The following is a 13769-nucleotide window of genomic DNA, read 5'->3' on the forward strand; positions in this document are numbered from 1 at the left end:
GGGATCTGAAATGGGACACACACACCCCACCCAAACTTCCACTGCTCTGCCGCTGCCTGGCCCGTCCAGTCCTCCTCTGCTGAGACTCTGCTGAACAAGCCTGAGAGTTAATCCAGCAAGGCTCCATGCCACCTAACGGTCACTATCCAGGCTCCCGGGGGTGCGACAGGGTGGCCAGGAAGAGACACCTGGGGTCACGGGCCCGGGAGCCAAGAGCTGAGAGCCCAGCATCCCTGCCCAGCAGGGAAGAGGGGGCCTCATGAGCAGACACTGTAGACAGTGGGCAGCAGGCAGGTCAGAGAGACCACAGCCTGAGGCCTGGGCCCACATTACTGAAAGACATTGGAGCAGGGTCAGGAGAGAAGGCAGGAGAAGACAGCTTGGCCCAGACCAAGATGGGCATCAGAGCAGGGCAAGCCCGCAGGGCTGACTGAACATCAGCTGGACACTCGGGATCCCAAGGCAAGAGACAGGGAGCCAAGCCCCGCTGAGGGCAAACCCCTCAAGTAAGTCTCCCAGAACAGCGCTGGGCTCCAAAACTGTGCATGGTGTGTTTGCAATGGGAAACGTGTCTGCCTACCAACTCTAGACAGAATGGCTACGGCCACAGACCACAGGCCTTGGTGGTCAGGTTGTGTGGGGGTAAGGTGGGGATGTGGCAGAGAGGGGCAGAAACTGGGGGACGCAAATGTCGGGAATGTCCCAGAACAGGGGCTACAGGGAGTGTCTCCAATCCAAGGACCTGGGCAGTGGACAGAGCCCTGGGCCAGGCCCATCAGCAGAGACCCCAACACAGGGACAACACACAGCCCTGTCTGAGAAGGGCTCATATCCTGATTTGTCAGGAGTTTATACCCTCTTCCGAATGCTGGCCCCCACCTGTAATGTTTAGGTGGAAGGACACCTTCTCTCCCCCAGCCTCACAGCTGTACTCCCCAGTGTCCGCCTTCCCCGCCTGCTGCACCACCAGCCTCCTGCTGCAGCCTGTGGCCTCCATGCACACTTTGGAGCTTGCATTCAGCTTCTTCCCATCCTTGTACCACGTCACCTCTGTCTTGTCCTGAGCCACCTCGCAGCTCAGCATGACGCTGGCCCCCGCCTCAGCCTGCACCTCACTGCATGCCAGCTGCTCCTTGGCAAACATGGCCAAGGGCTCTGGGGACAGAGAGGGACACACAGGAACAAACACACCATCTAAGTTAGGAAGGCAGCACTGGGAAAGAAGAGGTAAACGGGATGGCTGGAATAGTCTCCAGGCTCTGCATGTGCATGGCTTGCAGGTCCTTCCCATGTGGGCACGGAGTCCCTGCAGCTCCCTGCTGCAACCTACTCTGTGTCAGCATCTGCTGGCAATGCAGGAAGAGTGGAACTGTACCTCCTATCAGTGCATGATTCTGTTGATACACTGCTGATTTCAGTTCACTGATATTCTGTCTAAATATAGGCCTGGAAAGCCATGACACACTGGCCTGCACTCTTTCCCCTGTCCCATCGTGTTGTACTACAGAAGCTACGCTACCATGTAAGATGGGATAAGAGTGTATCTCCTTTTCTCTACAAGAATGTCTGTGAACAGGATATAATTTCCAGAATGCCTGGAAGGATTTACCAGGCAAGTCACCAGGCTTCCATACTGTTCCATGAAGACACTTTGGTTCCTGCTTCTGTTGTTCCAATGACGCTGTGGGCATTGTCCACTTCTTACGTCCATTGAGATTTGCTTTTCTACAACCACTAGGACCATACTTCACCACTGTTCTGATTTTCTGGCATTAAAGAGTGCCAGATTCTCTCAAGTGACTTGTCAGAAAGACACACAACAGGTTTTGTGGTGTCCATATACACCCACAAACCATGATGTACTGATACAACAGCAAACTGCTATGGGGGCCCCCAGGAGTCAGGCGGGGCTGCTCTGAAGTTCAATTTTCCCACAAGAAGGAAAATAAAGATAGGTCACAGACTTGTCTGGAACCAGTCAGGAGGCATCAGTGTCCCTGAGCACCACCTGGAAACACAGTGGGATGGATACTGCCTTATCAGTCAGGGGCTGCTACCACTGAGTGTGCTCATGTCCCACAAGCCACTTACTCCTCTCCCTCCCTCAACCTGTACCTCATCCAGGGGGAATTCTGACACAGGATATCCCAACTGAAGACAAAAAGAAACAAGATTTGCTTTGAAAACAGCTCCAAACCACACAGGTGCTCATCACAGGTGTTCAGCTACTACCACTTCGCCGCTCGTTATTTATTTTGCCGAGATGCTGCAATAAACATCTATCTGTGTTTTGCACTGAGGGAGCTTCCACACCCATGAGCATGGCCCAGAATACCTACAACCTCAATAATGCAAGTTCAGCCTTGAGATGGTTCCAGCTATGATCAGAAGGCTGAAGCGTCCTCTTATCCTGGCTTACTGAAACCCAAACATCTCTTGATAGTGAGAACCTTTAAATGAGGCTATGGAAGCCACTAGAGCATCTGCAGGTGAGTACGTCTGGTCAATCTCAGCCCAGTGCAGCACATAGAGCCTGAATCCCGGACGCCAAAGGAGCCACAGTACGTTCTGAAGGGGTGCTGGGGACAGTGGCTGAGCATGGCCATGTGGACACACCATGGGATACCCAAGAGGAGCTCTCTCTTGTCTGGACACTCTTCCCTTCCCACATCCGTGGGTTCAGCCACCAGAGTGAAATGGAAGGCAGAAGGCTGGGATCTGGGAAGAGCATCAGGGTCTGTCTGGGCTGCGCACTAGTGCCATCATCGCTGGCAATCAAGGATAAAGTATTAGCTCCAGAACTGACCTGTGACGTCCAGGTGGAAGGACACCTTCTCTCCCCCGGCCTCACAGCTGTACTCCCCGGCGTCCGCCTTCCCTGCCTGCTGCATCACCAGCTTCCTGCTGCAGCCCTTGGCCTCCACATGCATTCTGGAGCTGGCACTCAGCTTCTTCCCGTCCTTGTACCACGTCACCTCCGTCTGGGCCTGGGCCACCTCACAGCTCAGTGTGGCACTGGCCCCCGCCTTGGCCTGCACCACACTGAGTGCTGGCTGCTCCTTGGCAAACATGACCGAGGGCTCTGGGGACAGGGAGGGACACACAGCATCAAACACACCATATCCATTAGGGTCGCAGCACTGGGAGAGGAGGCCTGGATGAGGGTGCAGGGCCACAGAAACTCCTCCAGGCTCTGTGCTGGCTGCACAAGTACCCAAAGTTCACTATAGGCTCTACCACTGTTCCACATGGGGATGCTGGAAAAGACTTCGCTGTGCACACATACCTCTGGGAGAGGTGCAGGGGTGTTGCAATGCACATGCACCCCAGCCTTCCCAGGTGATGCAGTCTTTCCTCACGGTTGTGCAGGGAGCTGCTGCCGCTCCTTGCTCTCACCTACCCTGTGATGTCCACTGCTGGCACCTGCGGGGAGGGACATGTCCCTCCTGTGGTCTTTCCACGTAAGTCCCTGATGACTCACACAGTGGAGCACCGTTCAGGTTTCTCTGACTCTTCTCTTCTGCAGTGTGGTATCATTGCAATGCCCTGTCTGGTTATCAGTTATTGCTAATTATGGCCTGTCCTTTACATATTCGTTTTTAGGAGCTCTTGCACTTGCATTAGAGCTTTGATAATCACGGTTTTGTGAATAATTTATCCATCATTGTCACTTGCCTTTTCATCCCTTTGTGTCCTCTGATGATGTAAAGTTCTCAGTTGTGATTTAGGCAGGTATGTCAATGTGTCCTTTGTGGTTGGTGTGTTCATATTCTGTTTCAGAAATCTTTCATTACCCTGAGGCCATTAAATGTTGTGTGTTCTCTGCTAAGAGCGTGTTTTGTCTTTCACACTGGAATCCTAGCTTGGCTGGAGTTGGTACCTATGCGTGATGTGGGGGAGCCCCCCATTTTTATTATAGATAAATAGATCATTTGAGAGAGACATAAAAGATAGATAGATAGATAGATAGATAGATAGATAGATAGATAATACAGGTAGATGATGGATAGATATAGATAGATGATACATATATGTGTAGATACACACATAGGTAGGTAGGTAGGTAGATAGGTAGGTAGGTAGGTAGGTAGATGATCCAGATAGATGATGGAAAGATGGAGTAATGGATGATACAGATAGATGATAGATAGATAGATAGATAGATAGATAGATAGATAGATGATCCAGATAGATGACAGAAAGATGGAGAGAAAGAGAGAGAGAGAGAGACAGAGAGAGAGAGACAAAATCCACATAGATGATGGAAAGATGGAGAGATGTAAGACACAGATAGATGATATACAGATAGATAGAATAGATAGATAGATAGATAGATAGATAGATAGATAGATAGATAGATAGAAAGTTACATAGTCTGAGCACCATTTATGAAAAGACAATCTACCTCTATACCATGTGCCAGAATTACAGAATAAAAATAATGGAAAAGGTGGGGGGGTGCCTGGGTGGTTTAGTCAGTTAAGTGTCCAACTCTTGGTTTCAGCTCAGGTCATGATGTCACGGCTTATGGGTGTGAGCCCCATACCGGGCTCTGCAGTAGCAGCACAGAGACCATGCATTCTGTCACTGCTCCACCTGGGCTCTCTCTCTGCCCCTCCCCTGCTCTAGCTCCCTCTCTCTCTCTCTGAAAATAAATAAATAAACATTAAAAAATCTCCTTTTAAAAACTGGAAAAGGATGGGTGGGTGAAGCTGGTCACAGCACGGTCTATTTGAACCTTACCACTTGTCCCTTTGTGCTATGCACCTATCCCCAAGTTGCAACCTGATGTCTTCCTACTACAGCTTTATCAGTTATATTACTTCATTTTATATTTCTCCTGATTCACTGTACAGTGTTGCACACAATTGTACCAGTGGAGCCATGTACGAGCTCCAGTTAGAAGGAGACACCCTGTGAATGTGATGTGCTGTAGTTTTCTGTATCCTGCGTCAAATTAAGGAACAATCCTCTTATAGTTAATCAAGGACTTGACTACCTTGAATGTATGCTACATTTTATGAAATTCTTCTTCTGCATATAATGTAAAAATTTTATCAAGCAGTCATGTGAGAATAAAACAAAACAAAAAATGTGTTTTCCCTTTTAAGTTCTAAATATGACAGATTATACTGATATTCTAATGTTCTGGTGTTGGCCAATCCTGTGTTCTTAGGAGATGAGCTCAGACAGTGTGTCTGCACTTTGAGTATTGCACTGTTACTTGGACAATATTTTGTGTAAAATTTGGTATTGACATGCATCCGAGACTGGCCTCCAATTGCAATTCTTCACACTTGTCCAATTTGGGTATCAATGCGGCATAAAATGGGTTAAGAGTATACATCCCTTTTCTGTCCTCTTAAAGAATCCTCCATGATCATGGGACAATTTCTTTCCAGAATTTGTAATTTGTAATCTATAATTCGTAAATTGTAACTTACCAGCAGAACCACTGAATTTAATCTTGTCTAATGAAAAGGTTTTTTGGGATGGTTTCATTTTTTAAAAAAGTTATAAGATTGTTCACATTGTTTATATCTTCTTGTGGATGTTTTGATACAGTTTTCGAGGAATTGGACAATTTGCCAAAACTTTTCAATTCTACTTGAGTAAAATAATATCACGTTCTACTGAAATGACGGGGTCAAAAGTGTTCCTAGTAAGTTTCTTACTATCTATACACATCTACAAATCATGTAATGATACACTACTGAAGAATCACACATTGCTATTAGGAGTCAATGTGGGGCCACAGACCACCTATTTGAGCTTAACCTCTCTTAACTTAAAGTAAGTTTGCAGACATCTCTGTGAACCAGCCAGGGATGGGCATACGCGTGCATGCCCCCCCCACACACACCACTAGCAAATGCTATAAAATAAATACATAAATACTGCTTCACCAGTCAGTGGCTGCCACTATAGTAACTTATCTGTCCCAAAGTGTGCTGATTTCAGAGAAGCTACTCATTCTTCCCAGCTTCAAAATATATGAATCAAACTCCAAGCACAATACTGACACAGAACATTCTCACAGAGACAAAAGGAAACTGAAATTTTCTTTCAAAAGAATGTTCCAGGGGCTCCTGGGTGACTCAGTTGGTTAAGCATCTCAGTCTTAAGTTCAGCTCACGTCATGAGCCCACAGTTCCTGAGATTAAGCCCTGCTTCGGGTAATGTCAACACAGAGCCTGATTGGGATTCTCTCTCTCCCTCTCTCTGTGCCCCTCCCTTGCTCATGCTCTCTCTCTCTCTCTCTCTCTCTCTCTCTCTCTCTCTCTCTCTTCCCCCCCTCAAATAAATAAATAAATAAACATTTAAAAATTATCAATAAGTAAGTAAATAATGTCCCACATGCCAGGTACACATCCAAGTTGCATATCTCCCAGCCCTCTGCTCCTGGTTTACTATGTGCGGACATTGCGACAGAACAGGGATCGAGATTTGGGTACACATAGGTGCACAGGTAACTTCCATGTCCACATGTGAGGCAGGAAGAGTGTCCCAAAATGACTGAAATTTTGGTAATGCCAAGTTCAGTCTCAAGACAACTCTAAGATGACTAGGTTGGGTATCTGAAATGCACCTGTATCAGGTTCAAAGATATTCAGCCCTCATGTGGTGCTGGGTGAGGTCATCTGGGAGCTTCTAGAAGTAATTCGCATGCCCTGGGGTGAGAGACATTGGCTCTACTTTAGGCAGTGAAGCCAGATGGAGTGAGAGTACTGGACACAGGAACTCCAGGAGCATTACTCCATGGAAACATCATGCAGGGTGCACAACAGGGGTGGTGTGCTGTACACAGATCTTCCCATCCACTCTCCCAGGGCTTGGCCACAGGCATGAAGATGGGATATGGGAGATGTGAGGACAGGAGGTCTACTGGAGAGACCACAGTTTCTTCATAGCTGTCAGTCAGTCAACACATCATGCTGAAACAGGGCTAACATGGCACGCCACCACCACCCAAGTACTGACCTGTGACATCCAGGAGGAAGGACACCTTCTGGCCCCCGGCCTCACAGCTGTACTCCCCGGCATCCGCCTTCCCCGCCTGCTGCACCACCAGCCGCCTGCTGCAGCCCTTGGTCTCCACGCGCACTCTGGAGCTCGCACTCAGTTTCTTCCCATCCTTGTACCATGTCACCTCCGTCTGGGCCTGGGCCACCTCGCAGCTCAGCGAGGCGCTGGCCCCTGCCTTGGCCTGCACCTCACTGCGTGCCGGCTGCTCCTTGGCAAACACAGCTGCAGGCTCTGGAGAGAGGGAGGGATGCATGGGGTCAAAGATACAATCCATGTGAAGAATGAAGGTCTGGGAAAGAAGATCTAAACAGGGAGGCAGGGGGACTGGAACTCTCTCCAATCCCCGCATCAGGTGTTTTTAAAATGAATACAGTACAGTACTATAAATGTATTTTATCTTTCTTGTTCTTTTCTTAATATCATTTCTTTCCTCTATCTTACATTATTGTAAGAATACAGAGTATAATACATATAACATGCAAAATCAACTATTTAAGTTATCGGCAAGACTCTCAGTCAACAGTGCGCTATTAACAGTTAAGTTCTGGGGGAGTCAAAAGTTATAAGTGTATTTTTTACTGCATTGGGCACTACCACCCCTAATCCCTACATCACTGAGATCAACTGTGGTGATTTTCTACTGTTTTGAATATTAAACCAACTTTGCATTCCTGGACTATGACTTCATCAAAGCATATTTTTTGACATCTTGCTTAGATGACTTTGCCAATGTTTTGTTGAAGATATTGGATATTGATATCCATAAGAGATTGGCCTATAATTTTAATCCTTCCTTCTTTCCTTGTCAGATTTTGGTGTTGATGTTATGTTAGCTCCATGAATCAAAAAAGAATGTACATCTTTATTTTATTCTCTAGGATAATCTCCATGAATACTTTCCATAATTTTTCAGCAGAGCTACTAGGCTTAGATCATTCTCTATGAAAAAAAGTTTTATTACTGTTTCCATTTATTTAAACTTATGGGACTACCTGAGTTATCTATTTCTTCTTGTGTCACTTTTTCAGATGGTTTTCTAAGAATTTGGTCAATTTATCAAAACTTTTCAAATTGATACCATAAAATAATATGCCATATGCTCTCAAAAAAACATTTTGGAAAAATGTAGGATTTCTGGTATCTGTACACACCCAAAAATATTATATACTGATATACCATCACAACTATTATGGGCTGGCAGCTAGGATTAATGTGGTGCTATGGCCCACCCTCCTCTGATGTTAAGACAAATTTAACAAAAGCAAAATAAATTTAGTCCTTAGACCTCCCCATGAAGCAGCCAGGAGGCACAAACACACAATACCCACTAGGAAATCCTATGACATACTGCTATACCAGCCAGTGATTGCCACCACAAGGATTCATCTATAGCAGAGCATGGTGATACTTACTCCTTCCCATTTCTAAATCTATAAATCAGACTCCAAGAGGAATTATGACACAGAATGGCCTTACTGAAGACACAAGGAAACAAGATGTGCTTTAGAAAAAGAACTCCAGAACTTACATGTGCATGTCTCAGGCACAAATCTATCAACCCTCTAGTTCTGTTTACTTTGCACAGGCACTACAAGAAAACAGCGGTCTAGATTTTGCTACATACAGGTGCACAGATAACATATATTCATGTGCAAAATAATACATTAAAACAAACAAAACATTAATAATCCAAACTTTAGTTAAGATCATTCCAAGTATGATTATATCATCAAAATTTCCCCTACTCTGGTTTAAAGGAACTGAAATGTCTCTCACTAGTAAGAACTCCTTACAGCACTGAAGGGGGCATCTAGGGAGCCCAGGAAAGCACAGGCACATAACCAAGGTGTGAGATGCCTAGTCTACTTCAGAACCCAAACATGAAGAACAGCCATAGTCCTGGGCACTGAGGAACTCCAGGAGGGCCCTGTGCAGGTGCTCAGATGCATGACTGAGAGAACTGCTCAAAGACACAAAAATGGCCCCTCTCACTCCCTGAGCACCCTTCTCATTAAACTTCTGTCAGTCTAACCTTGGCTATGAAAATAGGAGGCAACAGGATGGCAGAGGGGAAAAGATGAAGAGTAAGGGAAGGAACATCAGAGCCTGTGGGATCTGTAATGTAATTCCTCCATTATGTCCAAATAAGACTGTTAGTATCAAAAGGAACTGACCTGTGACATCCAGGTGGAAGGACACCTTCTGGCCCCCGGCCTCACAGCTGTACTCCCCAGCATCCACCTTCCCCGCCTGTTGCACCACCAGCCTCCTGCTACAGCCCTTGGCCTCCACGTGCACTTTGGAGCTCGCACTCAGCTTCTTCCCGTCCTTGTACCATGTCACCTCTGTCTTGTCCTGGGCCACCTCACAGCTCAGTGTGGCGCTGGCCCCTGCCTTGGCCTGCACTTCACTGCGTGCAGGCTGCTCCTTGGCAAACACCACTGTAGGTTCTGAGGACAGAGAGGGATGCACAGGGTCAAAGATACTGTCCAAATCAGGAAGGCAGCACTGAGAAAAGACTGAATGGAGAGGCAGGAGAATTGAAAGTCTCTAGGCTCCACATAAGAGTGAAACCATATGGTATCTTTCTCTGTATGGCTTATTTCACTTAGCATAACACTCTCCAGTTCCATCCATGTTGCTACAAAGGGCCATATTTCATTCTTTCTCATTGCCATGTAGTACTCCATTGTGTATATAAACCACAATTTTTAGCTCTGCAACAACTGTGTGACTTGGAGAAGCCCCACTGCCTTCCTAAGGACAAGTAACACTATTTATCTGTACATTCTACCCCACTTCTCCATGTGGGCTGTTCCAGGTGGGGACCACATTCTACCACTACTCTGCTTGAGGTATTGTGAGGGGGGGGAATTCTGTAAGAGACTCTTGTGCACGTGGGATCTGTGGGGTCATTATGCCTGCACACCTCAACATTTATAGATGATGCAAACCACATGACTTTACCACATGACTGCCTAAGAACATCCTCCCTGCAGTGCAGGAATGTTCCTACAGCCAGAATATTTGGTACAATTTGATAGTAGAGCCACTAGGGTTATCCAGTATTGTGTGACAAGATTGTTTATTATGGTTCCAATAATTTATAAGGTTATAGGACTACTCAAATTGTTTGTGTTCTTCCATGAGTTTTGATATAGCTTTCTTGATCAATTGGTCAAAACTTTCCAAATTTACTTGCATAATGTTATATCATATTCTCAGATAATCACATCACAAATACACACATAGGGTTTTAAACATTTGTAAACACTCACAAACCATTAAACCCCAATGTAATACCAACATGTTATGTGCTGGCATCCAGGAGCCACATGTAACTGTACATATCTGAATTATATGAAAGGAAAATAAAGTCAGTTCTCAGACATCTCTATTGATTAGCCAGGGAAGCACAGATGCACACTAATCATTAGGAAATGCTGTGAAATAAATGCTAAATTACTTTCAGTGGCTGCTCCTGTGACCTCATTCTTAGCAGGGCATGCTGGTAGACAATATGCTACTCAGCATTCCATTGGCAAATGTATAGGTCTAACTACAAACAGAATTCAGAGGCAAAACACCAACTTATGACAAAGTGAAAATAAGATATGCTTTGATAGGAAATTCCAAGCATCACAGGTGTTTGTTGGGGCACATACACACCAGTCCTCTGCTCTCTGTGTAATCAACACAGACATGGCAACAAAATATGGATCTAGATTTGGCTACGTATGGGTGCAGAGAGAACTCCTACACCTCTGTGAAAGGAGGGAAGTATCCCAGAACACATAAGACTTTGAAAACCCAAGGCACAGTCTCAAGATAATTCCAAGTATGACTGTGTGGCCCACATTTCCCCTTTCCCTGACTCAGTGAAGCCAATATCTCTTGCTAGCAGGAATCCATAGGTGTGTTTGGTGAAGATACAATGACCTCTCAGAATGACTCCAGGGGAGAGACATCTGGTTTACTTCAGCCCCAAGCATCAGGGAGATCCAGAGTCCTGGACTCCAACGTCCACCAATGGGTTCTGAGCAGGTACTGGGAACATGTGACCAGCACTATTACATGGAAACACAACCTCTGGCGTATGAGAATGACCTGTCTCCCTCCTGTGCACTCCTTCCAGCCATGTTCCCATGGCCCCACCTGGGATATGGAAATGGAGGTGGTGAATGGGTGATGTCAAGGGAAAAAGTCTAACTGAAAGAGCACGAGAGTCTGTCTTTGGGATAAACCTGTTCCACCTTCACCTCACGAAAAGGCTAATTTTGCATTCTCTAAGAACTGACCTGTGACATCCAGGCAGAAGGACACCTTCTGGCCCCCGGCCTCACAGAGGTACTCCCCAGCATCCGCCTTCCCCGCCTGCTGCACCACCAGCCGCCTGCTGCAGCCCTTGGCCTCCATGTGCACTTTGGAGCTCGCACTCAGCTTCTTCCCGTCCTTGTACCATGTCACCTCTGTCTTGTCCTGGGCCACCTCACAGCTCAGTGTGGCGCTGGCCCCTGCCTTGGCCTTCACCTCACTGCATGCAGGCTGCTCCTTGGCAAACACCACTGTAGGTTCTGAGGACAGGGAGGGATGTTTGGAGTCAAAGATACCATCCATGTGAAGAATGCAGGTCTGGAAAAGAAGGTCTAAACAGGGAGGCAGGGGGACTGGAACTCTCTCCAATCCCTGGATCAGGTGTGTGGCCAAGAAGCCCCACCACCTTCTCAGCAACAACTAACAAAATTTATTTACACACTCTACTGCTTTCCTAGTTGTTCCAATTGGGGACAATACATTCTATCACTGCTCTGCCTGGGCTGTCCCCAGTGGAAACCAAAAATTCTATCACTGCTCATCAGCGATGTTCTGGGTGAGGACCATACATTCTATCACTGTTCTCTGCGGGCTCTTCCAGGTAGAGACCATACATTCTATCACTGTTCCACCTGTGCCTTCCTATGGCTGTCTCGTTCATTGACTTGATGACTCACAAAGCGCAGTAAATTTTCTGAAGTTTTTGGACCTTAATATTTGCTCTTCTGTGGTGTCATTGCTCAAGTGTTTTGCCCTATTTTCAACAGCACTGTCTCTTACTCATATATTCACTTGGGAGCTCTTTATTTAAGTAAATGTCAGAGTGTTTGTGGTTATGTGTGTTTATATACCCTCCCCATCTTGTGATTTGCCTTTCCACACCTTCATGTTTCTAGTGACAAAATGTTAAGAGCTTTCTTATGGACAGATATATTATTTTGTCCTTTTTATTTTGTGTACTTTGTTCTTTTTAAGGACAACTTCATGCTGAAGTCATTAATGACTCACATTGTTTGATAAGAGCTTGAACCACATTTCTCACTGAGGTCTCTAACCCACATTGAGCTGAGATTTTGCATGGGAAGAAATAGACATCCATCTCCAATTCCGTTTTCCATATGGTTAATAGTCTTAGTACCATTTGTGAAAGACTGACCCTCCACTACAGTTACACTTAGCACCACGGTGAAAACCAAACTAAAAAACAAAAAGCAGAAGGGACTCAGGTTTTATACAGACCTGTTTCTGGATTCACTTTTCTGTTCTCTTGGGCTGTTTCTCAGTCCCTACATAAAGACCCAATTGCCTGAATTGCTGTAGTTTTATCAAAAGTCTTGATATCAAGTAAACTAAATATCATTGTTTTGGAGGATTTTTTTGTTTTTTGTTTTGTTTTGTTTTGTATTTTTCAAAGTGGCCTTCCTCTCTCTGGCTTTGCAATATACTTGTCAATACTCTTACTCACAGAAGAGCTATTATTTGGGTGTTGAAGAGGATTGAACACTTCGGGGTGTTCCATCAATTTCCATCCATGATTTAGATCTTTTTCTGTCTCTCAATAAAGTTGAATAGTTTTTGCCCACAAAGCACCTCAAGATCCTTTCTTAGACTTGGAATTGGTAACAGGATTTTTCTGATGCTATGTTAACCCCTTTAAAATGTCACTTTCCAGCTTCTGGTGTCTGGTGTATAGATACAGAGTGTTTCCTGTAGTGATTTTTGTATGTCCTAATCTTACTCTCTTTCCCATCCAAAATGTAACTGTTTGGGATTTTCCACATTGATAACCATATCTTCTGTTAGTTTCAGTTTTCACTTTTCCAGCTTTCATGTCTTTACTTTTATTTTCCTCCATGGTGTGCTGTGAATATTGCATAAAAGTAAGGCCACTCAGTTTCCCTGTCTTGGTCCCATCTCAAAGGCAAAGTTTTCAAGTTTTCATGTGAAATTTGATGTCAGGTATTCAATACCACCAATTATTACATTAAAGGCAAAATGTTCTACTTAAAGTTTGTGAAGAATTTTTTGGTAGTAATTGATGCCAAATATTATGGAATATTCTCCCTGGATTTCTGATGTTATATTTTATCTAGTGCTTTTATTTATCATTTATTGGGGAAATCACATTGCTTTTACTTTTATTTTGTTAATATCAAGCTATTGTTGATTTTTCTGTTAGTTTTTTTATTAATTATTTTTTTAAATTTACATCCAAGTTAGCTAACATATAGTGCAATAATGATTTCAGGAATGGAATCCAGTTATTCATCCCCTATATATAACCCTCAATGGTTATCCAAACACGTGTCCTCCTTAAAGCCCTTGCCTTTAGCTCATTCCCCCACCTAACACCCTTCTAGCAACCCTCAGTTTGTTCTCTGTATTTAAGAGTCTCTTATGGTTTGCCTCCCTCCTTGTTTTTATATTGT

General features: G+C 45.0%; 1 protein-coding gene across 45 annotated transcripts in view; it reads right to left on the reverse strand.

Annotated features, from left to right (window-relative positions):
- Nucleotides 1–13769, reverse strand: part of OBSCN (obscurin, cytoskeletal calmodulin and titin-interacting RhoGEF) — a 158777-nt gene that overhangs the window by 87156 nt on the left and 57852 nt on the right. For 43 of the 45 annotated variants that reach the window (XM_053218847.1, XM_053218689.1, XM_053218776.1 and 40 more), the window contains 4 exons: nt 11325–11600; nt 9201–9476; nt 6982–7257; nt 2807–3082 (listed from right to left, as the gene is read on the reverse strand). In XM_053218847.1, coding sequence (XP_053074822.1) covers nt 2807–3082; nt 6982–7257; nt 9201–9476; nt 11325–11600 — 1104 coding nt within the window. The remainder of the gene's footprint in view (nt 1–2806; nt 3083–6981; nt 7258–9200; nt 9477–11324; nt 11601–13769) is intronic. The other 2 variants (XM_053218742.1, XM_053218822.1) reach the window with 2 other exon arrangements.

Source organism: Acinonyx jubatus, chromosome A1 (genome assembly GCF_027475565.1).
Source record: "Acinonyx jubatus isolate Ajub_Pintada_27869175 chromosome A1, VMU_Ajub_asm_v1.0, whole genome shotgun sequence".
In the NCBI taxonomy this organism is placed as follows: Eukaryota; Metazoa; Chordata; class Mammalia; order Carnivora; family Felidae; genus Acinonyx; species Acinonyx jubatus.